We start from the raw sequence: 25,213 nt of genomic DNA, 5'->3' as shown, positions 1-25,213 counted from the left end.
GCTGGCTTTCAAAAAATAACACCCTCGCTCATCAAAACATACATTTTCCATTTGCTTTTTAAAATTAAAAATAATAATTAAAAGAGAAAATTTGGGTTGGGATTGTGGCTCAGCGGTAGAGTGCTCACCTAGCATATGTGAGGCCCTGGGTTCAATCCTCAGCACCATGTAAAAATAAATAAAATAAAGGTATTGTGTCCAACTACAACTAAAATATATATATATATATATATATATATATATATATATATATAGAGAGAGAGAGAGAGAGAGAGAGAGAGAGAGAGAAACTTTAAAGAAGTTATTTTGATGTCATGTACAGCATTCGGAGGTTAGGAAAGTTGTTTGCAGCACACATGATTAGGGGAATATTCATCTTAAAGATTTAGCTTTCTTCCAAACAGTGTAAAATACCCACAATTCCAAGTATGAAGGGACGCAGACCATCTCCTTTGAGAATTCCACAGGACAACAGAGGCACCTGAGCTGTTCTTCAAAGAGGGACAAGGCTTCTGTCAAATCGACACAGTTGCCCTGTGTAAAATATTTCCCATCCTGTCTCAATACTTTCATTGATAGGTCAAGAATCCATCTGAGAAACTCCCAGTGGAATCTTCTTCTGGAGCTGTGGAGATTGGACCAGCTGTGAAATCATCACATAATCAAATTCTCTCCTTTCCTTGGCATACTTCTTCAGTACTGGAATACATTCTTCTATCAGAAGCTGATGGGGAGCTGGGGATGCAGCTCTATTGGTAGAGTGCTTGTCTAGCATGCACAAGGCCCTGGGTTCAACCCCTAGTGCCACCAAAACAACAACAACAACAACAACAACAACAAAACCCAGAACCTGATAGCAGTCTCCTTTAAGACTAAGATCCTTAGCACATGTTTTTTTGCATATATTTCTTACATCCATCAAATCACCATTTGTCAGTCTCTACCATAGTGACCATCTTTGGTTTCAGTTTGACTATTTCACATAATACACCCTCTTCTTTGCCTCCCAGCATCAGCTCATCTTTGCCCATGATAGCCCAGGTATAGGCAAGATCACTGTCTGCCAAATTAACATCCCCGCTAAGGACAAGAATAGTTCCGAACTGCTTCGGGTGTAGAATTTTAATGTTCGGGTAAGGTGGGTCTTCATCATACACCTCCTCATCTCCGTCGTACTCATCAGTAGGATGTGCCCATCAGCAGTAGGCCTGATATCTGCCGATGGCCCCTCCTCCAACTATGGGTGGTACGCATTTCACTCGCCCAGTACGGTCCTCACCTAATTCTTTCATTCTTTCTTCCACTTTGTTCAGAAGACTGTCCATTTCTTTGTCCTGTGCATCACTGTCCTAACTCTGAAGGTCCAGCGACACCAGTCCATATGGATACATTCTCAAATTGGCAAAGCTGCTATTTTTGTTTGTGTAAGTTGCTAAATAGCCATGGTTCCTGCCAGGTGGGCACCGATTCCACCATCCTCTGCTCCTGGAAAATGAAGTCCAGCCTGCTGTGCCTTGCTGCTGCCTTAATGAGAGGGGGGCCCTGCGCCATGCCTGCGGGAGGTGGTCATGGAAGACTGCCCCCCACCACCACCCCCCGCACTGCGGGGTGGGGGTGGGGCAGGGGGAAGGAGAATTTTGAGTTTCTTTCCAGAAAAAGTGGCTGAATAGGCAGGTGTAGTGTCTAAGCAGCAATCAAGAAAGTAAAAGCTGGTATGAAAAATTGGAAATTATGTGCTTTTATGTGGCATTTAAAGCCATAGGGCTGGATGTTCTTTGTAAATAGTTTGTGCTTATTTGTATAAATTTGGAGAAAAATGCGGACAGATGCACAGAGAGACTAGATACGTAGGTTCAAATCCCAGCTACTAGAGCTTTGGAAGGTTACCCAGCCTCTCCATACCCCTATAAAATGAAATCTCATTCTATAAATATAGTATATAGATTTATGTAAATATATAAACGACATAGATCTTTATATCTCCATAAAAGGAAGTTGTCCTATTGGCTCCACATCGCCACCTCTTGGCTTATAGAAGCTACCCTGAAGGTGGAACCTCCAGACAGTAACAGCGTCCCCAGCGCACCGGCTGGAGCCAGGAAAGCCATATTGACTACTGGAATGGGAGGAGCACGTTGAGACGTTAGGGCAAGCCGACTTCCGGTCACCAGCTTGAGTGACAACAGAGGCGGAGCTCCAACTGGTATGTTCATTAAGGGCAGGGCTTCCGGGACTTCTCCCAGAGAGCTACGGCTCGCCACCCGCGGCGGGGAGAGGCAGGCAGTCGTAGCTCCGCCCCCGCCCTTGGGCTCCACCTCCCAGTCCCATTTCCGCCGGGCGAAAGTCCGTAGGCCCCGCTGCAGTAAACGAGGCCGGCGGTTCGCCAAATCACGGAAGATGGCGGCCGCGACCATGAACGGAACGACTGGCATCTCGAGCTCCGGGTCTGCGGCGGCCTCGGGCGCTATCCTGCAGGCCGCGGCCGGCATGTACGAGCAACTCAAGGGCGAGTGGAACCGGAAAAGCCCCAATCTTAGCAAATGCGGAGAAGAGCTGGGCCGCCTCAAGGTAGGGTTTGGCGGGCCCAGGAAGCCAAGTGCTTAAGGGGTGCTACGAGAGGTCTGGTCCCAGCCAAGTTCCGGGCCACCCGAGAGGCTTCGGTGCCGATGGAAACCGGGCGGCCTGGAGATCCAAACGACAAAACATTCGCAACAGCCTAAGTGCGAACTCGGAGGGGGTCAAGGAGCAGAGAGGGCTGGAACGGACCAAGTGCGGCCCCAGGGGGGCAGGGTGGGGAGGGAGTGATGGAGAGATGGGTCAGGGCAGAACCAAGCGAGGGGTTCCAGTCTTGCCGTTCGGAAGCCCAGCTGATCAGAGGGGCCGGATGCAGTATCGGGTTTTTCCCGATGTCGAGTTCATGACAACGCTAAATGGGGAATGAGAACTGCAAAACAAAGTCTGAGATGATGGGGCGTGTAGGGATGTGTGGGTGAGACCTGGCCAAGCTGGGGTCTGAGAAATCTGAGGTTAAGGGAGCATCTCTGGAAAATGGGGCAGGGGCAGGGCAGAACCTACAAGAAGAATAATATGGGGTTCAGGGTGCTTCAGACTAGGTCTGTTTGGGAAAGAGTATAAATAGAGTATTCTGGGCCAGGTTACTGAGTTTAATAAGGAATGGTGTGTAAGCTGGATTTGGGCGGAGATTAGTGCCTCTCCCTACCTGTAGATTTTTGGGGTAGCCCAGCTGCCCCTTCCCAAAGAGTGTAGGGAAAATGTGTCAAGAACAGAAGGTCCTGGTGTCCTTCCCATCCCGGTGACTTCCTTGGGTCAGGCACTGGAGTGTCTTTCCTGTTTTCCCAGCGGGGCTATTAATATATATGATATGAGGTCATCCTAAATGAGTGCTTGCTTGTGTTCAGGTTCTATTCTGAGTGCTTTTTGAGGATTGGCTCCTTTAAGTACTCAAAACAGTTTTATGAGTCAGGGATGATGGTTAGTTTAATTTTCCAGGTAGGAAAAAACAAACCCCAGAGAGGGTAAGTAGCCTCTATGTGTGTGTTTCTGGAGCTCAAACCCAGGGCCTTGCACATGCTAGGCAAGCAGTCTACCACTAAGCTACCTGCCCAGCCTAGTAACCTATATTTGAAGTCCCATCTTTCCTTCCTTCCCTCCTTTCCTCCCTGTCAGCTGGTTCTGCTGGAGCTTAACTTCCTGCCAACCACAGGGACCAAGCTGACCAAACAACAGCTCATTCTAGCCCGTAAGTGTCCCTGGGGTTGGGGGGGTGATGGGCTGAGGACTGTGGCAGGAATGGTGCTGTGGTTTGGGGGAGGGAACCCAGTCATCTCCTGAGAGCTTGCCCTGTCACTCACAGGTGACATATTGGAGATCGGGGCCCAGTGGAGCATCCTTCGCAAGGACATCCCCTCCTTCGAGCGCTACATGGCTCAGCTCAAATGCTACTACTTTGATTACAAGTGAGGTTGGGCCCTGCCACTGGGGAGGGATGGTGCTTACTGGGCAACTCTTATATCTTTGTTTCATCCAAATGGGCTTCTTCCTTCTACTGGGAACCCCTGATCTGCCTAGTTATGTACCCAGAGATTTCAGGGTTAGGGGATTGACTTGGAGATCCTGAGACTGGGGTCGTATGATCTAATTTCTGTAGATATCTAATCCATTGACTTCCCTTACCTGTTGCCACACTACATCCCCTCTGCCCGGTGTGGCCACCATTATCTTTTACCTGCCTTGGCTCCAGCCTTGGATTGTATTTCTCCATCCCAGCCCTGTCTCTCCCACCGGACTGTGAGCTTCCTAAAGATAGAGTTTGGAACTGTCTTGGTCATAGTTGTGTTTTTAGCATTGCCTACTACAGGCCCAGCCCACCCAGAGCAGGGACTTGATGTGTGCAGAATATAAAACTGAATGACATCTTTTTTTTTTTTTTTTTAAGAGAGAGAGAGGACTTTAATATTTATTTTTTAGTTTTCGGCGGACACAGCATCTTTGTTTGTATGTGGTGCTGAGGATCGAACCCGGGCCGCACGCATGCCAGGCGAGCGCGCCACCACTTGAGCCACATCCCCAGCCCCTGAATGACATCTTTATGGATTAATGATTAAGAATTTGATATCAGACAAACTGGTTTAAAACATCTTGTTACTTCCTGATAATGTGGTCACCTCTCTTGTCTCAGTTTCCCCCTTAAAGTGAGGGTGATGATTTTTGGCATAATCATATTGAACACTTTTTTATAGTGCTTTTTTGGGTAAGTCTCTGTTCTAGTCATTTTACCTGGGTTAGATCATCTTACTCACTTAACCTTTGTTTAACCTATCTATATGAGATGGATACTGTGGTGATAACCCATTTTACATTTGGGGAAATCAAGTCACTTTTCTGAAATGAGGTCACTTGCTTGATTGGGTTGATATAACTAATAAGGGATTTCTTGCTTCTTTGGGTCTCAGTTTCTTCATCTGAAAACCCAGGGCCCTATAATCCTTCAAGGAGATGAAGGAGGGTGGTGCTTGGTAGGTCCCTAAGCCTTCCCTTTTTTTTTGATTCCCCTTCCTGGTCCACAGGGAGCAGCTCCCCGAGTCAGCCTACATGCACCAGCTTTTGGGCCTCAATCTCCTCTTCCTGCTGTCCCAGAACCGGGTGGCTGAGTTTCATACAGAGTTGGAGCGCCTACCTGCCAAGGATATCCAGACCAATGTCTACATCAAGCACCCTGTGTCCCTTGAGCAGGTGAGGCTGGGCAGGGAAGGAAGGGCTTGGCTAAGGTAGGTAGTACCAGGACAAGTACTAGGGGAGTAGTCAGGGTTCACTAATATTTGCTCATTTATGCAACAAATATTGAGATCCAGCTGTGCTCTGGGTGCTTGTTAGCTTTCAGACTGTGCAACGAATCATAAATTTCTTGATCTTGGGGTGAACACAGTGAGGTGAGGAAGCAGACAATAAGCAAAAGTGGAAGTAAAGACTGTGGTCTGTCAGGTAAGTTCTGTGGAGAAAAATAAGGAAGGAGGGTGGGGTGTAATGGGCAGGGGACAAAATTTAATATGGGGTGGTCAGAAAGGACTCTGAAGAGTTGGGATTTATGCAAGACTTGCAAAGGATGGGAATGAAACCATGTGACAATCCAGGCAGAGCAACCAGCCAGTCTAAACTGAGGCAGAAACTGCCTGCTGTGTTTGAGAAACAAATGAGCTGGGCCAGGGGAAAACTTTAGGAGCTGGGGTTAAGAAATAGTTCCTGAAGCTGAGGTTGCACAGGATTTGGCTGGGGGAGGGGAGGGGAGGGGAGGGCAGGCAGTATAGTTTGGGCAAAGTTATGGGTGGATAAACCCCAGTAGATCCAGTTTGGTGTCTCTCTCTCTCTCTTTCTCTCTCTCTCTCTTTTTTTTTTGGTAGTTGTAAATGGATAGAATGCCTTTATTTGTTTATTTTTTTAATGTGGTGCTGAGGATCGAACCCAGAGCCTTGCCCATGCTAGGCAAGCGGTCTACCACTGAGCCCCAGCCCCAGCCCCAGCCCTTGGTCTCCTTTTTATAATTGGAGCTGAGATAAGGAGATGCAGTCTCAGGACAAGCTGGGGGGGGGGGGTGGAGAGGCCGGGGTGGGGAGTGCCGGGGTGTCCCTGTGCTGTTCTTCTTCATCCTCTTTTCTCCATTCTCGGCCTCTGCAGTACCTGATGGAGGGCAGCTACAACAAGGTGTTCCTGGCCAAAGGCAACATCCCTGCTGAGAGCTACACCTTCTTCATCGACATTCTGCTGGACACTATCAGGTGTGTGGGGGACCAGAACTCTGTGAGGTTCAGAAAGAGCTCAGCCTCTGGCATAGACAGCCCTGAATTTGAAATCCTTTCTGCCCACTCGTGATCTGGGTAGGCTGGGCATGTTTCTATCCTAGCATTTTAGTTCTTTTCTTTGAAATGGAACTGGTCATGCCATTGTGGACAACAGCTCTCCGTTTGTCCCTTGGGCTGTTTACATGGTTGGCCATGGGTCGAACTTGAGCCTGGGTGTGGCACCCAGACAGCTCAGCAGATGGGGGCCATGCTGCCTCTCTGAGAAGTGTTCCAGTCCATCTCTGGGCCAAAGATGCATCCAGTGAGTCACATAACCTCACCTCAGGGCACCTAAATTCTGCAACAGTCAGTTTCCCTTGTCTAGAATGGGGCCACCAAGTCCTGTCAGCCCCTGGGGTTGCTGTCTACACAGGGGCAGGTGGGTATGACATATAAGTCCCTTTTGAGGTATAAAAGGGTGTCAAGGGGCTGGGGCTCAGTGGTAGAGCGCTTGCCTGGCACGGGTAAGGCACTGGGTTTAATCCTCAGCACCACATATAAATAAATAAGTAAAATACCGTTAAAATAAAAGGGTGTCAAAGTTGGTGGCACAGCTGGTTCATTTGGGTGAAGTACCAGATTGGAATGGGTTTCCTTTTTTGTGTGTGTGTGTGTGTGTGTATGTGTGTGGTGCTGGGGATTGAACCCAGGGCCTTGTGCATGCAAGGCAAGCACTCTTCTAACTGAGCTATATCGCCAGCCCCTCCATTTTTGGGGGTGACAAAGGCAAGTGTACAGACATGGAATAGTGTTTTGTTGTTATTGTTGGTTTTGGAGATGGGGGTCTCACTAAGTTGCCCAGGTTGGCCTCGAACCTGGGCTTAAGTGATCCTCTTGCCTTAGCTGGGACTAAAGGCCTGATTGGTTTAGGGACTTTTTTTTTTTTTTTTGTAAGATTCTGAGGGTGGGACCCAGAGCCCTTAATGCATGCTGGGCAAGCATTCTAACAAACCAGGGTATTTGTTGTGAAAGACATACCTCTCCCAAACCTCATTTGTTATGAGAGCCCATACCTACCCTCTTCCTGAGAGATGTGACATTGCAGAAATGCCCACGCTCTTCCTTATCCCTCTTTTCTTGAGGGCTCACCCCAACCCCATTCCAGAACTTGGTGCGTAGCTATTTTGCTACATTATTGCTGTTCATGGATTCAAGGGACCCCTTGGGCTCTGTGAAGTAGGATGCAGCACTCTTGTGAGGAGGGTTTATGGGAAGAAAGCCCCTTGTGGGAATCCCAGGCTGGATTTCAGAGAGTCTCAAATCCTCCCATCTCGGAGTGGAATTGGAGTTTGGTTCCTCAGTTCCGGGAGTGGGATTGGAATTTGGTTCCACAGTTCTGGGAGTCGGAGAGATCTAAATGTGGATCCCCTGTGGCCCTTGTTTGTTTTGTGACTCTGGTCAAGTTACTCCTTTCTTTAAGCCTCTGCTAGTAAAATAGGGCAGGAACATTCCAGACATCAGTGCTGCACTGAAAGGTCAGAGCTGGCACCTGTCAGGCCCAGGAGGACGGGACCTGGGGGGTTGTGTTCAGTAACTGGAACCTTATTATTTTCCCCCAGGGATGAGATTGCAGGGTGCATTGAGAAGGCCTACGAGAAAATCCTTTTCACTGAGGCCACCCGGATCCTCTTCTTCAACACACCCAAAAAGATGACAGACTACGCTAAGAAGGTGGCTGGGGTGCAGGACAAGGGTCTGTGGAGCCAAGGGGGGCATGCTCTTAGCATGTGTTAGTGAGCAGTGGGGCAGTCTGGGGGGACAAGACTGTGTAGATTTGAATCCAGCTGTGTGTTGTATGTGGTCCTTAGGCAAGTGGCCAATTCTCTCTGAGCTTGTGTATCCATAGAATAGAGTTTTAATATGTGGGATGAGCTTAGCCTAGCACCTGGCTTCAGGTGGAGGTGGTACACTGCACATATTATCTTTTGCCCCCTTTCTGCCTCCCTGGCACTGGGGATTGAACACAGGGCCCTCTACCACTGAGCTACATCCCCAGTCCTTTTATTTTTTAATTTTGAGACAGGTTCTCACCAATTTGCCCAGTCTGGCCATAAACTTGCATGCCTCCTGCCCTAGCCTCTAAGTAGTTGAGACTTGAGAGGTTCCCCACCATGCTGGGCTGGCTTTTGCCTTTATTAGAATTCCTTAAAAGTGGCAACTTTTTCTGTAAGACTTTGCTTCCTTTAGTATGGAACATTTGAGCAGGAGATTGCCTCTGGAAATGGTGACTCATGGTGCACAGTGATCCTGGTGTCCTAGGAGGCAGGAAGAGAGTCAAGAGCAGATTGTAGAAGGGGTGAAATTGAGTGTGGGTGATGATGGCAGTTGTTGATCACTTATTCTAGGCCAAATATCATTTCAAAGGTTTTGATTCACTGAATCCTTAGAGTGGACCCAGAGGGTATCTGTCTTAAACATGGAAAAACCAGAGCAGAGAGAGTGAATTTCTTTGCCTAGAGTTGTGTAGGTAGAGGGGGGAGTCATGAGGAGAGGGAGCCGTGGCACACATGGGTGAGTGGTGGCTCCATGGGGTGGGAAGACAGCCTTTGGGATCACATCACCCATCTTTTATTCTTCCCTTCCTGCAGCGAGGGTGGGTCCTGGGCCCCAACAACTACTACAGTTTTGCCAGCCAGCAGCAGAAGCCAGAAGACACCATCATCCCCTCTACAGAACTGGCCAAGCAAGTCATCGAGTATGCCCGGCAGCTGGAGATGATTGTCTGAGCCCACTGGCCCTTGGTTATTTAAAACTGTCGCAGTGCAACCTGTCCTCCAATAAAGGTGGATTGACATTCATTCTTCCAGACCCTTGTATATACCCAGTTGGGATGGCAGAGAAACTATCATCTCTGGAGAACCTGGAATTTGGGGGTTTGAGATAACACCATCTAGGCAGCCTCTGTCCAGTGGCTATTGGTTATTGATCCTGGTCTCAAATACAGACGCTCTGTGGCCCTCAAAGAGCACAGGCTCCAAATGGACACATTGGAATGTTGGGCCAGGGTATCCGAATGTTTCGGCAAAGGGTATGAAGTGTCCCATGTTGGCAGTGGATTAAATAATTTTACAAATGACATGCAAAATGGAATCTGTGGGCTACCACTGGAACAAAAAGTGTGGCCCCTGCATAGGCTTGTCCTACTTGTCCCTTTTTGTGAGCTAGTGCTGTGACCTAGGACCACCCTGCACGCCAATCTACATTTCCTGCCTGAAGTTCTTGGGAAGATGTTTTAAGGTGCTAGTCTAAATCTGGCTGAGCCATTTGTGGATTGTGGAATTTTCAAGAAAGTCATCCAGAATTGGTTTTCCCCACTGTAAACTAGGAATGCTCCTTTCCAGAGTGATTTGTTGTAGAATGTGAGCTTGGCATCAGGTCAGCTCAGAAATGAAAAAAGCTGATGGGAAATGAGACACCCCCCCCCCCATTGGTGCAGATGCTGGATAAACGGACCCTATGTGGTGCTATGATGGACTTCTGCCTTGTCCCCACCCTACTCTTTCAGCCCACAGTGGGTGACTGACAGGCAACTAGGCATGTGGATTGGTTATTTTATTGGCATGGAGGGGAAGGCAGAGGGCGTTGACTGCACTCAATTGGGATGGGTGGCCTGCAAGTCGTAGTGCTCCAGCCCAGCTACCAGGGAGCCAGCGAGCTTGATGGTGGCGACCCAGGGTGGCTCGCTCAGGTGGTTGGTGGGTGTGCTCAGCCTGGGAAGAGGGAAAAATCCACAAAGGCCTGTGAGGCCCTTACCTCTTCTGGGGCTTCACTTTCCCTGAGTAGAAGCTCCTGAAGGCTGAGAGATCTGGCCTGGGGAGAGGGGTGCTGGAGGATACAGGAGCCCTCCTGGCTCTGGGGACTCTGGAGTAGGCTTTGCAGCACAAGGGCTGGGGCATCAGTGCTCCCTGGTGGTTAAAACTTTGGCTCCCAGAGTCAGAAGTTGCCAAAGTAGACAGGGGGCTAGGTCAGGGCTTCCCTGTCCAGAGAAGTTGGGGATCTACATTTACCCCTTTGATGCCATCTTCCTCCCGTCCCTGAAGAGCTTGGAACATGGCCCCATTTGGTGCTGTCAGGCACGGGGGTCAAGGCAATGAATAAGGTCAGGCCAGCTGGAACCAGCTTCCCTCCCTGATGGCTCCAGGGTAGCTGGAGGGCCACAGGTCAGCTTGGGGGTCTGAAACCAAGGGGCTGGGTCAAGGTGTCCCCTCTTCCCAGTCAGGGTGTCAGGAAAGCTTCACAGGGTCCTGAAGGATTGGAGCTCAGGTAGATTTGAGTTGTAGGTAAGGGAGGTTCTATCTTGGAAAATCTGGTTCAGGACTTAAAAGAGGTATGCCCTCCCCTCCCTACATTCCAGACTTCCCCTCACCAGGCAGACACGTTGCGGGGCAGTCTGCGATGACGCGGCTGGTGGCGGCAGTAACACTTGCAGGGACAAGAGTTAAGCACCTGGAAGGGCGGCCAGTGGCGCGCAGCGCCCGAGCTAGCTGCCCCAGCTGTAAGGGCCCCACTGCCACCACCCCCTCTGTCAGTCACGGTAGCTGCAGTCCGTTCGCGAGGACCATCTCTAGGGGCGCCGTCCTCACGGGTCACTCCACGGGCCGCTCGGGGACCCTTGTTTCTGCGCGTGCGAGCCTTGATGGGTGGGGGCGCAGGCGGTGACGGATCGGCGGTGGTGGGAGCTGGAGCTGGGGATGGGGCCTGGGCCGGTGCCTGGGCCGGTGCCTGGGCCTGTTCAGCAGCCAAGGCAGGGGGCATCGCAGGGGCTGGGGCGGGAGCCAGGGCTGACTCCACATGCTCAGAGCATGGGGTGGGTGGATGGGCCACCGGCAGCGGCGTTGGCTGGAGCTCTGGAGGCTGCGGAGTGGGTGGCGGCACTGGTGGCGGCGTGGCTGGTGGCGTGGGTGGTGGCGGTCGCGGCAACAACTGCTGTGGACCCGGCGGCCCAGGGCGCACGGGCTCGCCATTGGTGGGCGCCGGGAAGATGAACATAGGCGGCGCCAGCAGGGCAGGAGCGGGCCTCCGGGGCCCCGGAGTTGGGTGAGCCTGCCCTGGTGGTGGCGGAGGGGAGCCCCACGGTCCAGAGAGCGCAGCCGCGCGCCGTCTGGGAGTCCCGACGCCTCCGCCAGCCCCATTGAAGCGAAAGTGGCGTTCAGGGCCATCGGGAGGGCTAACCCAGTCGAATTTGGGCTTTGAGCCTGGGAATGTGGTGTAGGGAGGCGGGGGTAGGGCCCGGGCGTGGGACGCAGGCGCCGCGGGGGGACCAGAACACCCTTCGCCGTCTCCATTCCCTCCCTCCGTTTCCTGTGCCGCACGAGGGACCTCTCCCAGGGTACGAGCAGCTCCAGGTGGGAGGGGTCCCTGTTTCAGGACCTCAGCGTAAGAGATGGCACCTGAAGCAGCGAAGAGTCCTCCGCCTCCACCGCCCCCGAGCGAGGCTTTGGTAGCTAAGGGACCCGAGGCTGCCGCAGGGCACAAAGGGGGTGCGGACTTGAAGGTGACTTTACATAGCAGGCTCAGGCCGGACTCGGAAGCCGCAGACCGAGCCATTTCGCCTTCGCCCGCTTGGGGAGGAGCCCCTCCGCGGGCCCCACCGGCCGTCTGACCCTCGCCGATGTGCCTGGCCTGGCTTTCTGTGGGGCTTGTGGCAGATGTGGCCAGAGCTGGAGTGATTCTGCGGTTTGGGGGCTGCCGGTCTGAAGGTGGCAGTGGTGGTGGCTTTCGTGGCTCCAGGGGCGTCGGAGGAGGAGGGGCTGGGGCTCTCGGGACAGGGTCCTTTTCAGTTAGTTGCCTGGGCAGCGGTGGCAGCGGGCGGAGGCTCGGAGGGTCGCCCTGTCCGCGATGGCTCGCCTCCAACAGGCCGCGGATCCGGGGCACCGCAGTGCCCGTGGGTTTTCGCCACTTAGACGGCGCGGGCAGCAGGGTCCCCACTGGGGGCGGGGGTGGTGTGGAGACTGCGGCTGCAGCCGCCTCCTCTGGAGGGGGCGTCACTGGCAAGGGCAGTTCTAAGGTCAGGGGCAGGGGTGAGGGTGAGGCCTGGGGCTCCGGGGGTACCAGGAGTCCCGGGGGCGCGGAGCTGCCAGGGAACCAGACGCCCAGCCCTCGAGCCAGGCGCATGGCCGGGGAGGAGGGGGTCACCTCGGGCTCCACCAGGGACGTCCGGCGGGAGTCAGAGGCGCGGTCCGAGGCCTGTTCTTTTCGGGAGCCCCCGCCCGCGGATGGCTCCGACTGCACGTTCCCCATTTTCGACGGAGGTCGAGGACTGCAGTCAGAAAAACTTTAGCCAGTCAGTCTGCCAGGGCAATGGGGACCCCACGACGTTGTCTGTTCCAGAACTTATCCGTCTGCATTGGCCCCGCCCTTGTCCTCCAATATCTACTCAGCTCTCATCTCCAGTCTTCGGTTTCCAGAATCTGGACGCTCACGCCTACTTCCCCGTGACCCCTCATAAGCTGCTGGTAAGAAATTTAGGCCCCAACCCCTTAAAGTTCTAAGGTTCCACCCCTATTTCCTTGGCTGGTTCCTTAAAACACATCCCTACACTTTGGCCAAGCCCAGGGTCTCCAGACTTCAAGACTCAGGTCTTGCCCGCCTTCCGGTCTGTCTGTCGGGCCACACCGCTAATGATGGTTGTGCCCTGTAGCCTGCAGGAGCTCAGGCTTCTCTCCCAGCACTCCAATCATTCTCCAGGGGCCTAGGCCCCGCCCCACTCTCTGGTCCCGCCCCCGATTGTCGGGGGAATCTGGCCTCGACCCCACCCCGCCCCCACCTGTTGTCTGGTCCTGCCTCTGACCAACAAATACCGGGGGTTCTGAGCATGTTAACCCTCCGACCATCCAGTCTCTGTCGATCATCTGGATCCCTCCCTGTTCGCAGGCAGCGGCATATCTTCAAACCTCAATCTTCTTTTCCCGCTCCGGATCTACCAGCGGTCTCAACACTCGGGCTCCACCCCTCCCCTAAGCTCCGCCCTGTCTCCGTCCAGAAGACCCCACTCACCGACTTCTCCAGCCGACCAAAGTTCAGACCGCAGCCCCCTGGGCCCAGGATAGGGCAGGGAACGGCCGTAGCAGAAAATAACCGAAAAGAACGGGGGTGCGGGTGAAGGCAAGTGGGCGAGACAGCGAGGGCGGACCCCGAGATCTATGCCCCGCCCCCGGGCTCGAGGCCCCGCCCTCCAGTGAGCCAGCTTCTGCTGGCCCTGACGAACCTGGATCTCCCTTTGAAAAACTCCGAAGTCCTCTTCCCCGCCCCCAGGCCATCTGTTCATAAGCCCCACCCCTTTAGAACGTTCTCTTTAGCTCCACCCCTTTAGAATGCCCCGCCCATCGTTATCTCCCCCACCCCCGTCCCACCCATTACGACCACTGCTACGTAGCTCCTCCCTTTGGGACCTCTCCTCTGCCCCGCCCCCAAGGCAATGTATCTCTAAGCCCCGCCTTTTTAGGATCTGGCAGTACCTCTTTCCTGGACCCTCTCCTTCCCTCCGCCAGCCCAGGAGGTCCATCCTCGGTGGACCCACCCCTTCCTTGACGCACCCTCTTGTCGGTTCCTTTAGCATCCAAACCTTCTTACTCAGTCTCTCCAACCCCGCCCCCTTGCGAATTCTCCCTTTGCCCCACCTCTTTTCGAACACTGCCAGGCACCCAGCCCCTCCCATTTAGAGCCCAAACTGTAGACCACCGCCTCTTTAGAACCCTGAGACCAAGCCTTGTCCCGGTCCCCTCCGTATATGCTCGGGGACCAAAGGAGCGTATGAGCCGTATGAGTGGAAAAGTGAAGGATCCGCTTTGCATCCTGAGAAAATGGGGGCTGGGGGGCTGTTCCTAGCGGCCTGTGCCGGGCTCTAGGACCCAGCGGGCGAGTATGCCCGCCTCTCTCTTACCCCTCCCCCAAACCGCCCCCTCCCCCCCACCCGTCCTCCAGGTTCCCCCTCCCTCCCCCCTCACCCGGCTCCCGGTGCCCGTCTCCAGCGCCGCCGGAGCCAGCGAGGGAGCCGGAGCGGACAGGAGGAGGAGGAGGCCGCGTCGCCGCCGCTCGGAGCCCGGCCGGAGCCTCCCAGGCAGGTGCAGAGGGCCGCGAGGGGGCGGGGGCTGACAGACCGCCTGCCCCAGTGAGGGGGCGGCCAGGACCGCGCAGCGCCTTCTGCCCACCCCGGCGCCCCGCGGACCCCGGCTGGGAGGACAAGGGGATGGGGGCCCCCAAACTGCGCGGCAGCCATTTAGGGTACCGGTCTCCATTTGGGGTCCTGGACTTCCTCCAAGGACTCCTCATTCACAAAATTCCGTCCTGGACCCTCACCATTGAGGAACTCTGAGGACCACTCCCCGGGGAAACACAGATGTGCGAGGAGCGTAGGGCACCCCAAGATACTGGTGCCCCAGCCCAGCTAGGCCCTGCGGGGGGACCCTTGCCCTCTTTCCCTGCTTCACCTGTTGTCGGGGGAGGCGGGCGGACAAAGGAAGCAGAGTCACGTGACTGCTCATTCACAAAATCCCATCCCATTGAGAAAAGGGGGCTGGGGGCGCTGCGACCGCCCCTTCCCCTCCCGAAGGCCCCGGGAAACCCGGCAGCCTGCAGGTGGGGGAGGGGGCTGGAACTCGTTGCCTGGGATCCTAAGATTGGGACGCCTGGGTCCCTGCGCTGGATGGCAGTGAGGGGCTGGACGCTAATCCAAATTACTGGGGGGGAGAGCTCTGTCCCCTGAGCTGGGGGGTGGGCAGGATGAAATATTTTTGAAGGATGCTGGGGAGGGGTATTGATCTCCCCACCCACCTCCCATCTCTTCCCCTTGGCTTCACTCGGCTGGGACCGGAGGGAGCAGCCTTGATTTTTGTGAATGAAATGCTCCCAGGATATCTTCAGTTGCCGGTTTCTGGCTTCCTCTGCCTCCATCTCTTTCTCTCGGCCTCTTTCTGGCCATTTCTGGTTCTCTCCCTGCTCCCTGTCCATCTCCCCGTTGCTGGGTGACTCAGTGAGCTTTGCATCCGGTCTCATTCATAAATCCGGGAAGGGGTGGGGGGAAGAGAGCCAGGGTTTCTCACCCAGCCAGTGGCCTGGGTGACAGGGTGCCGAGGCAGGTTGAGAGAACTGGAGCTGAGTTGATGGGCCCTGAGAAATACATATGCGCAGGAACCCAACTGTGAGGGGGGACGATGGGTGGGGCTGTGGGTTTGTGCTGAGAGGGAAGGAGACGGGGTTGAGGGGATGAGCAGGAGGGGGAGGGGAAATGAAAAACTAAGGCTCTGGGGCTGGTGATGGGAAAGATGGGGGAAAGGTGGGTATGGAGAGAAAAGATAGGTATCTGGAGAAAGGTAGACATGGGAGAGAAGAGATGTCACAAGGAAGAAAGAAGCTATGCTAGAATAAAGTGGACACGAGGGCCGGTACTCGTGGCTGAGGGTACAGGGCAGCCGGATGTGAGCGATGAAGCCGGGGAGACCAGGGCTGGGAGAACACTGAGGGGGAAAACAGGATTTGACTTCACTGACTGTTGTCCCTTCCTCCCAACCTCCTCCAGGTACATGGTGCGGGTCCGAGCTGTGGTGATGGCCCGAGATGACTCCAGTGGGGGCTGGCTGCCTGTGGGGGGCGGGGGCCTCAGCCAGGTGAGCGTATGTCGGGTCCGAGGGGCCAGGCCCGAGGGGGGGGCCCGCCAGGGGCACTACGTCATCCACGGGGAGCGCCTCCGGGACCAGAAAGTGAGCCACCCTGGGGCGTGGGGTAGGGTGGGGCTGGGGAGGCAGGGGAATGGCCTGGCGTGCAGAGAAGGCAGGCTGTCCTCCAGCCTGGGAATCAAACTGGGACCTCGGGTGGAGTTTGGAAATGACCCTGACCTACAGATGAGAGCTGGGAATTGGGGGAGTATTGGGGTATCAGGCAGGTCCTTCTATTACGTGGCCTGTTAGTGCGTTGCAGCAACCTCCTGACTAGTCTTCCTGCCTGGTTCCTGCTCCTGCTTCATCCCCAGTCTGTTCCACAGGGGCACTGCTGACACCCACCTCAGATCATGTCCCTCCTCCACTCAGAACCCTTCCCCAGCTCCGTCTTTCTCACAGACCCTTTCCAGAGGGCCTAATCCAACTGACCCCTGTGTACCCGAAGTATATGGAGGCATTCAGTGGGTGTCTGCTTGGAATTGCCAAATATAGTTGACAATTCTGCGTGTGAGTTCAACAGGAATCACCGGGCTGTCTGGCCTGATGTGGAGGGACAATGTGGAAATTTCAGCTGGAGATGTAGTAGGAAGATTTGGATTGTTTGAAAAGGTTTTGAGAGAAGGCTACTGTTTCAGGGCAGAGGTTTCTAGAAGCAACGTAGGGGGATTTGAAATGCTATGGAGGAATGTCGTCATGTTAGACAAGAACATGAGGGCACATTGAGGGTGCTGGCTAACACTGAGGGGGAATTTGGAAGCTTAATAAAAATTTGGGATAAGAGTTTAGAAGATTATTGAAACATCAGAAGAGGATGGAGATATATATATATATATATATATATATATATATATATATATATTTTTTTTTTTTTTTTTTTTTTTTTTGGTTCTGGAGATTGAGCCCAAGGGTGCATTACTGTGGAGCTACATTCCCAGCCCTTTTTTTATTATTATTTTATTTTGAGACAGGGTCTCACTAAATTGCTGAGGCTGGCTTTGAACATGCAATCCTCCTGCCTTAGCCTCCCAAGCTGTGGTTACAGACATGCACCACCACCTCAACTAAAGGTTGAGGGTACTTATTGAGCACCTTCTGTGTATCAGGCAGTGTTTTAGGCACTGGAGATACATCAGTGAACAAAAAAATTCCTTTTTTCTTGGAGTGCTTTGAGTCTGAAGGGGGCATGTTGGGTCATCAGAAAGGTATTAACAATGCTTTAGGCAGTCAATAAAATTTGGAATTCTGCTGGGCACAATGGCGCATGCCTGTTATCCCAGCAGCTCTGGAGGCTGAAGCAGGAGGATCACAAGTTCAAAGCCAGCCTCAGCAAAAGCAAGGTGCTAAGCAACTCAGTGAGATCCTTTCTCTAAACGAAATACAAAATAGGACTGGGGATGTGGCTCAGTGGTTGAGTGCCCCTGAGTTCAATTTCCGGTACCAAAAAAATAAAAATAAATAAAAAGAAAGAAAGAAAAAAATTGGGATTCCTACCAGGGTATCACAGGGGAATATTAGGAAAATGTAATGATCAAATGATTGGAGGAAATATTGAAGTATCAGAGGTGCATTCCATAAAATTGGAGGATTGTATCAGGGTTGAGGGGTATAAGCAGGATTGGGGAATGAGGTTGGTAGGATGCTGGGGCATGCAGAGGGGCAGGGGGTGAGTGAGGGGAAGTCACAGCTGTGGCTAGGTCCTGTGTCTCACCCATCCCCCTCCTGCCCCTCAGACCACCTTGGAGTGCACCCTGCGGCCAGGCTTGGTTTACAACAAAGTAAACCCCATCTTCCACCACTGGAGCCTGGGAGACTGCAAGTTCGGACTGACATTTCAGAGTCCTGCAGAGGCTGACGAGTTCCAGAAGAGCCTGCTGGCCGCGCTGGCTGCTCTGGGCCGAGGTGAATGTGCAGGCTGCGGGCAGAGGGCACTGGGGCTGGGGGCAGTCCCAGGAGAAGCTGGCGCCTGGGGACTCACTCTCTGCCTCTTTCCCTGCCCCAGGCTCGCTCACTCCCTCCTCTTCCTCCTCCTCCTCCTCCTCCCCTTCCCAGGACACTGCCGAGACTCCCTGCCCTCTGACGGTGAGTCTGGGTGCCTCTGCTGGGAGGGTTGGGCTTGGTTCCTTATCTAGAAACATCCCTGAGCACCTCCTGTGTAGCAGGCGGTGGGCCACATGCTGGGGACACAAAATAGACCCAAACTATTAGTGTCAGTTCAATTCCAGTTACTCTAGTTTTTTTTTTTTGTTGTTCATGATGATTTACACCTTATTCCAGGGTACTTATTGAGCACCTTCTGTGTACCAGGCAGTGTTTTAGGCACTGGAGATACATCAGTGAACAAAAAAGTTCCTTTTTACTTGGAGCTTCTATTCTCATACAGGAAAGGCCAGAAAAAGGATATCTTTTATAGGTGATTAAATATTAAAAGGAAATGGGGCTGGATGTGGTGGTGGACACCATAATCCTAGCTACTTGGAATGCTGAGGCAGGGAGATTGAAAGTTGGAGGCCAGCCCTGGCAACTTAGTGAGACCCTGTCTCAAAAAGAAAAAAAAAAAAGGTAAATGGGTGAACAAATGAAAGACAATTCCATATGCCAGTTACTGGACTACAAACCTTAGGGAAGGATCATCCTTTTTGTGCTTCTCGTCTAATGTGTCAGCAAATTATTGGTTCTACTTTCAGAATGGTCAGAATCTGCCTCCCCCCGCCCCATGTACTGTCCAACCTCATCTTCCAATTGCACTGTCCCAACCGGGTCTCATTATTTCCTCTCCTCTTCCCTTCCCCTCCCCCTCATCTCTTTCCCACACAAAGCCAAGGGAACCCTGTTGGCAGTTGAGTCAGATCTTACCCCTCCACTCAGAACCCTCCCAGGGCTTTGTCTCACTCTAGGTAAAGGACAAAGTCCTCATAGTGGCACATACGATCCCCCACCTTCTGGCCCTGAGTCGCTGTCCCCCTTACTTTCCCTGCCCCAGCCTCACTGGCCTCTTTACTCTCACTCCAACAGGGCAGGCACATACCTGTCTCAGGGCCTTTGCACTGACCCTGCTGTCTGGAACACTTTTTCCCCAGATTCCTACATGGCTCGTTTTCTTCTTTCAGGGCTTTACACAAATATCACCTTGTAATGGCTTCTCTGAATAACCTTTTAAAATCACAATCTCCTACTACCCCTTATCAGGCTCTAATTTTTTTTCCATCTAAGATATTTTCCTTCTTTGTTTTCTGAAAAAGCATCTTTCTTATCTATTTGTTTACCATCCACTTCCCGTGTCAGTTCTGGGAGGTAAGGATCTTTGTAGGTTTCATGCTGCAATTCTAATGCCGAAGACAGTGTCAGGTACGCAGTTGAATGAGTGTGTTGAATCAATAGGTTGAATAAATGAATGCATAGACTCTCAGGTACCTTTTGGCGCTTGCTGGGAACAGTGGGAGTTGCTGAGAGCACTTGGGGACACAAAAGTTGTTCCTGGAGCAGAACAGGGGAGAATCTCAGGATAATGGGCAATGGAGGTGGGTCCACAGCAGTCACCCACATTTCCTGTCTATGGTACCCTTACTTGAAAGATGCTGCTGTCTGTGCTTCAGCTCAATCTGTACAGGGGCTTTTGCGCTTAGCACGCCATGAATGTGTATTGGATGTAGGGAACAGAGGAGGTGGAATTATGTTCACCTTACAGAAAGCTTACAGAGGGTCTGAGAAGTGACAGACTTCAGTTGGTAAAGGACAACCTGATTTGGACAGGAAGGAGGGCATTCCAGTGGTGGTGATTCCCCCACAAAGGTGTAGTGGCGAGAATAAGGCAGGAAGATGGCTGATTGGCCAAGGGAGAAGGGTAAAGGGAAGCTAGATGGTTCGGTGTTCTGTGGGTCACAGAGCTGAGCAGTTAAGAAGAGCAGTCGAAGTTAGTAATGCCAGGTATTAGGAAGCTGAGGCTGGAGCGTCACAAATTCAAGGCCAGCCTGGGCAACTTGGGGACACCCTGTCTCAATATCAAATAAAAATAAAATAAAAGGGGACTGGGGCCAGGCACAGTAGTGAACACCTGCCATCCCAGTGGTTCTGGAGGCTGTCCAAGAGAACTATGGGTTCAAAGCCAGCCTCAGCCACTTAGCGAGGCCCTAACCAACCAAGTGAGAACCTGCCTTTAAATAAAATACAAAAAGGGCTGGGGATGTGGCTTAGTGGTTAAGCACCCCTGGGTTCAATCTCCAGTACAAAAAAAAAAAGGAGTTTAATGATAACCATTTCCAGCTCTTTCTGTTCTTAGGACATGGGTGGTGTCCTTTATAGTGGGTCCTAACTACATCCTTATGAATAGGTATTATTATTATTACCTCCATTTTACAGAGGTGGAAACTGAGGCTCAGAGGTGAGCTCACTTGCAGGAGGCAGTGGCAGAGCTGGGCTTAAACCCAGGCTTGGCTGGCCTCAGAGCTCTTGCTCTCAACGGGAGGGGGTTTATGTAAGTGCTTCAGCTGCTGGGAAGAGGGGCGTGTCTCCATGCTGAGACTGCCAATCTCCCCCAGTCCCACGTGGACAGCGACTCCTCCTCTAGTCATAGCCGCCAGGAGACGCCACCGGCAGCAGCAGCGGCAGCGCCCATCATCACCCTGGAGTCAGCTTCTGCCTTCGGGCCGGCCACGCCCCCCCAGCGCCGCCGCCGTTCCTCCGCTCAGGTGCGACCTCTGCCCCCCAGTGGAAGTTTGGGTGCCGCAGTCCCTAAGGGGCAGGGGTGGAGGGTGGTAAAAGAGGACGCCCAGAGCCAGGCAAGCCTGACCTGAGGTTGGATTGGGTTTTCCCGTATCTGGGGGGCTCTTGGAGATTTGGGGGAATTCTGAATTCCAGAGGGACTTGGGGGAGTATGGGACAGTGTTGGAGTGTATCAGGATGGTGGTGGTACTCATGGAAGGGCTCCTTAAACGACTTAATTCACGCGTTGGTTAGCTCCGTACCCAAGGTAAAAGGGACCCAGAGTCTGGATTTCTTAGTCCTGAAGCGGGAGCTGGCTGGGATCTGGGAGCTCTGGGACTCCCGGATTTGGAGAGCGACCAGGACAGGGAGGCTGAAGCCAAGAGGTCCTTCAAGTATGGTCAGGCCTGAACTCCTCTGACCGTGGGAAAGGGGCGGCCGAGCGGCCTTGGGCGAAGGGCAGGCTGGGTCCTGAGGTTTGAATCCGCAGGCCAGGAGTGTCCTAAGGGCCCGGGTCCCTGGGTGATGGGTCCTGTGGCTCGGTGGTTGGCTGTGGAGTCCTGGGTCTTCTGCGGTTGGGAGGTGGTGGTGGGGTGGGTGAGGCACGGCTAACTTGATCTCCTGTCCCTTCGTCCTGCAGAGCTACCCTCCGCTTCTACCGTTCACCGGGCTTCCGGAGCTGGCGGAGCCGGTGGCGGGGGCCGGTGGCCAGGGCTGGGGCGGACGCGGCTATGAGGATTACAGGCGCCCCGGGCCTCCCCCGCCCCTGGCCCTGTCCACCTGCGTGGTGCGCTTCGCCAAGACTGGCACTTTGAGGGGTGCGGCCCTGGGTCCCCCCGTGTCACTACCTGCCCCTCTCACCGAGGCTGCGCCCCCAGCACCCCCAGCCCGCCCACCCCCCGGCCCAGGCCCTACCCCTGCACCGGCCAAGGCCTCCCCTGAGGCCGAGGAGGCAGCGCGCTGTGTGCACTGCCGTGCGCTCTTCCGCCGCCGCGCAGACGGGCGTGGTGGCCGCTGTGCAGAGGCCCCGGACCCTGGTCGCCTACTGGTGCGCCGACTCAGCTGCCTGTGGTGCGCCGAGAGCTTGCTCTATCACTGCCTGTCGGACGCCGAGGGCGACTTCTCGGACCCGTGCGCCTGTGAGCCAGGTCACCCGCGCCCTGCCGCGCGCTGGGCCGCCCTGGCGGCGCTCTCCCTGGCAGTGCCCTGTCTCTGCTGCTACGCCCCCTTGCGCGCGTGCCACTGGGTCGCTGCAAGATGCGGCTGCGCGGGCTGTGGGGGTCGCCACGAGGAAGCTGCACGGTGAGGACTGCCTGGCGGGTCCGGTTGCTGGACCAGACCGAGGACCCCAACTTAAGGGTCCAGGACCCCAGACTTGGTTCGAATCTAAAACCCAAACCTAGGCACATTTGGAACTTGAAGCTTGAGTTTGGACTGAGAAATCCCAGACCTGGAATCTGGACCCTAGATCGATGACTGAGCAGCCCCAGGCCTAGTTTCATTGGGATATCTGTCAAGAGCACCCAGACCTGAGTTCTGGATTCTCCATCCTTCTTCCCTACTGAGGACACTCGCTACTCCCCGGACTGCATTTCAGAGGGCCTGGGAAACACACAGATCTTTGAAAGATGTAGGGACCTTGAGCCCTGACTCCCTATGCATTTGACCAACTCAGACCCCCTTCACACTGGCACCATAACCCTCAGATTATAGCCCCATAATTAGGAGTTGCCAATACCTGTTCCTGCCTGTATCCAGTTACTCCCAGATCTTGAGACCACAGGTCCCCAAATCACCCCCAAATGGTCCCTGAATGTTCATATGGGACCTGGTACTCCATATCTGAGATGTTCTTATAGTCCCAGGACCCCTGAGACATCAAACCCTGGAATCAGCAGATGCTGGCCTCAAGTCTACTCATTACTGAGTGCCCCACAGACCTGGCCTTTGATCCTGGACACCAAGATCTAACTTGTACACGTGACCCCAGATGTCCTAGGACTGGAGACTTAAGATTCATTGAGTTCTTGGATATGCACAAACATGAGATGTTCTCTGACCAAAATGATTTAGGAGGCCTGTCCCAGAACTTCACGGGTACCAGTCACCAAGATGCTGTGCAGATAAGGAATTGAAGACCTTTGTAGGTTCACCCACCCCCCAAACCAGTGTTCTTGGGGGCTTTGAATCTCATATATGAACTCTGAGGTGTGTGATATTCCCAGCGTTTCAGTGAAGGCCACCAGTACCTCAGGGCCCAAAGACACTGTCTCAAATCTTCAAAAAGCCCTCTTTCAGTCCACCTCGAACCTGAATGTTGAGACCCAAAATGCCCTAGAATCCTTGGCTTCCTTCTATCCACAGATCCCCGGTCACCTAAGGCCAGGTGGAAGTCCAGCTCCTAGAAGATGGGATGGCAATCCAGACCTCAACCCTTTGGCCTCCAGCTCCTGAGTGACCCCAGGGTGCTTTTAAGAGCACTGGATTCCAGACTCCAAGGTGCCATTGACCGTCAGATGCAGGGCTTGGGCCCTGACAACATTGGGATTGTTCCTAATTCAAGACCTTGGTCCTTCCATACCACAGTCACTCAGATCCAAGATGACCCAGAACCCTAGCACCCTCGGACACCAGAGTTCTTGGACTCAAACTTGTCTAACCTGATGAAGTCCCAAGATGCCTCTATGCCTGATTCCCTGGGCTTGACTCGGAACTGTTGCCCTGTGAATCCTGCTGTGCACAGGCCCCTGAGACCCCAAGCTCCCGGACTTTGGAATTCTGGTTTCCAGGACCCCAGCCCAGTACCCTAGCAATCCTCAGAATCGCCCTTATCCTGAAGTTCATCACCTTGAACTCAGATGCCCAGATTCAGGGCTCTCCAGGAGCTCCCCATCCCCACCTCCAGGGCCCAGGGTCACCACAGAGGATGGTGCAGATTCGTCCCTAAGCAAAGCGCCCAGCTGCAGTGGCATGCTGGGGCTGCAGTCCACACTGAAGCCTGCTGGCTGAGACGGGCTCTCAGAGGAAGGCCTGCCTTTCTCTCACTTGCACAAAGGCGCCTTTGGGGTGAACTGTGGTTCTGCTGGGACCCTTGTGATCTCCATCCTCGGAGGCCCTCCTTCAGCCCAGCCCTGGTCTAGGCCCATCCTTCCGAGAGCCTCCTTTTCCATCTTAGAGTTGGGGTGTGTTCTGGAAAACAAAAGCCTGTTTCATGGCCCGTCCCCTTACAGGGAAGGGGGATGCCACAGTCTCTCTGCCTTGTGTAGAGCCGGGTGTCCAAGTGTACCTTAAGATCTGTTGTCCTGTATGATGGAACTGAGGCCTTAGAACAAGACAGTCCCATGTTTTGCAGGCTTGGACCTGCATCTGGCCTCAAGCATCTGGAAATGTGCATTTTCTTTATTACCCAGACTTGGATGGCCTTGTGGGGGTTCAAGGGATAGATCCTACTGTCACTTCTTTTAAATTATTAACTATTTATTGTATCTGGAACCTGTGAGCTTCAGCTCTCCCAACCAGACCCTGGGATGGGTGAGAGAAAAGGGGGGGTGTCCCTCCCATCCCCACTCTGCCCAGCTCTCATCACTGTCAGACCCACCAGAGCTGAGGGCGGAGGGACTGGGGGCTGGGGCAGCCTGGGTCCCCATCCCCCTCTCTGTGCCTCGGTCTCCCCCCTTCCATGGTGGGCGGGGGGAAGCTCCATTCTTAACCTACCTCGTTTTGGGGAGGGGTGGGACAGGAGACTAGAGTGCTGTATGGTGCTGTGGGATTTTTGGATGAAGCAGTGGGGGCTGGGAGCCCAGCCCCCACCTCCCAGCACCGCCTCTCCCAGGTCTCCCAGTCCTGTTCCCTGCTGATACCCACCTCTGATCCATGATTACCCTTCATCACCCCAAAATCAGGGGTGCATGGAGGGCTGACCCTGGGAGCCAGGAAGACCTTACACCCTGGAGCACCCAGGCCCAATTTCCCAGCTGCTTGCCCCTCAGATCGGATGCTTGGCCCCCAGGCTTGGGGGAGGCACCCCAACATTTATCTTCCTGATTTTGATTCCAAGCCAGTCTGTGACCTCAACATTGTTAGTGTCAGTGCAGGCTGAAGTGGGGGGGAGGATGGGGGCCCAAGACCCAGCCTTGTCATCGGGGGAGGGGGCATGAGATCTGCTCCAAGAAACGTCTGTGACAAAGTCTCAGCCTGAGTTTTTTATTTGCATTGGCGCGCCTCACCCACTCCTGTTCCTGAATTGCCATACCAGTCTCCTGCCTCAGTTGTCCCCCTCCACATCCTTTAGTCCCAAGAGAAGTCCAGCAGAGTCTCATTCCGTCATTCAAGTACGTTCATTGGGCACCCCATATATCATGCACCTATTTTGTATAAAGCAGCTGGAACAGGCAATAATCCCTTCCCACTGGAGCTTATGACTTTGTAGTGGGGAGACAATAATAGACCTAATCTATTAGAATATAAGGAAGAGATGGGTGGGGTGGTGCACACCTGTTAATA

The 25,213-nt window shown here is 53.7% G+C and overlaps 3 protein-coding genes and 1 pseudogene across 8 annotated transcripts; 2 read left to right on the top strand and 2 right to left on the bottom strand.

The window, feature by feature from the left end:
- Positions 1-370: 370 nt before the first annotated feature.
- Positions 371-1,488, bottom strand: LOC308638071 (spermine synthase-like; annotated as a pseudogene). Its single transcript has 2 exons — positions 851-1,488; positions 371-724 (listed from the first exon to the last, which is right to left on the bottom strand). The product of its transcript is annotated as a spermine synthase-like (transcript).
- Positions 1,489-2,190: 702 nt separating this feature from the next.
- On the top strand, positions 2,191-9,154 carry PSMD8 (proteasome 26S subunit, non-ATPase 8). The gene is made up of 7 exons (XM_081273200.1): positions 2,191-2,568; positions 3,688-3,760; positions 3,875-3,977; positions 5,088-5,253; positions 6,193-6,293; positions 7,916-8,027; positions 8,945-9,154. Exons 1-7 carry the CDS (start codon positions 2,206-2,208, stop codon positions 9,080-9,082), a joined length of 1,056 nt encoding a protein of 351 aa, XP_081129326.1. The 5' UTR covers positions 2,191-2,205; the 3' UTR covers positions 9,083-9,154.
- Positions 9,155-9,892: 738 nt separating this feature from the next.
- Positions 9,893-13,887, bottom strand: GGN (gametogenetin). 2 transcript variants are annotated; one of them, XM_081273191.1, is made up of 3 exons: positions 13,564-13,887; positions 10,723-12,615; positions 9,893-10,066 (listed from the first exon to the last, which is right to left on the bottom strand). In XM_081273191.1, exons 2-3 carry the CDS (start codon positions 12,594-12,596, stop codon positions 9,949-9,951), a joined length of 1,992 nt encoding a protein of 663 aa, XP_081129317.1. In that variant the 5' UTR covers positions 12,597-12,615; positions 13,564-13,887; the 3' UTR covers positions 9,893-9,948. The 2 variants fall into 2 exon arrangements, with proteins under 2 accessions (XP_081129317.1, XP_081129316.1); XM_081273190.1 differs by lacking the exon at positions 13,564-13,887 and adding an exon at positions 13,353-13,553 and having other exon boundaries at positions 9,894-10,066.
- A 180-nt stretch (positions 13,888-14,067) lies between these two features.
- On the top strand, positions 14,068-22,525 carry SPRED3 (sprouty related EVH1 domain containing 3). Of its 4 annotated transcripts, none has more exons than XM_081273193.1 (6): positions 14,068-14,419; positions 15,874-15,961; positions 17,743-17,911; positions 18,012-18,091; positions 20,548-20,697; positions 21,351-22,525. In XM_081273193.1, exons 1-6 carry the CDS (start codon positions 14,220-14,222, stop codon positions 22,014-22,016), a joined length of 1,353 nt encoding a protein of 450 aa, XP_081129319.1. In that variant the 5' UTR covers positions 14,068-14,219; the 3' UTR covers positions 22,017-22,525. The 4 variants fall into 4 exon arrangements, with proteins under 4 accessions (XP_081129319.1, XP_081129318.1, XP_081129321.1 ...); XM_081273192.1 differs by having other exon boundaries at positions 15,874-16,054; positions 21,351-22,514; XM_081273195.1 differs by having other exon boundaries at positions 14,293-14,415.
- Positions 22,526-25,213: the final 2,688 nt, after the last annotated feature.

This window comes from Spermophilus citellus (genome assembly GCF_964194105.1).
Source record: "Spermophilus citellus genome assembly, chromosome: 18".
Classification (NCBI taxonomy): Eukaryota; Metazoa; Chordata; class Mammalia; order Rodentia; family Sciuridae; genus Spermophilus; species Spermophilus citellus.
Note: the sequence above shows the minus strand (reverse complement) of the source record. Positions and strands in the feature narration are given on the sequence as shown.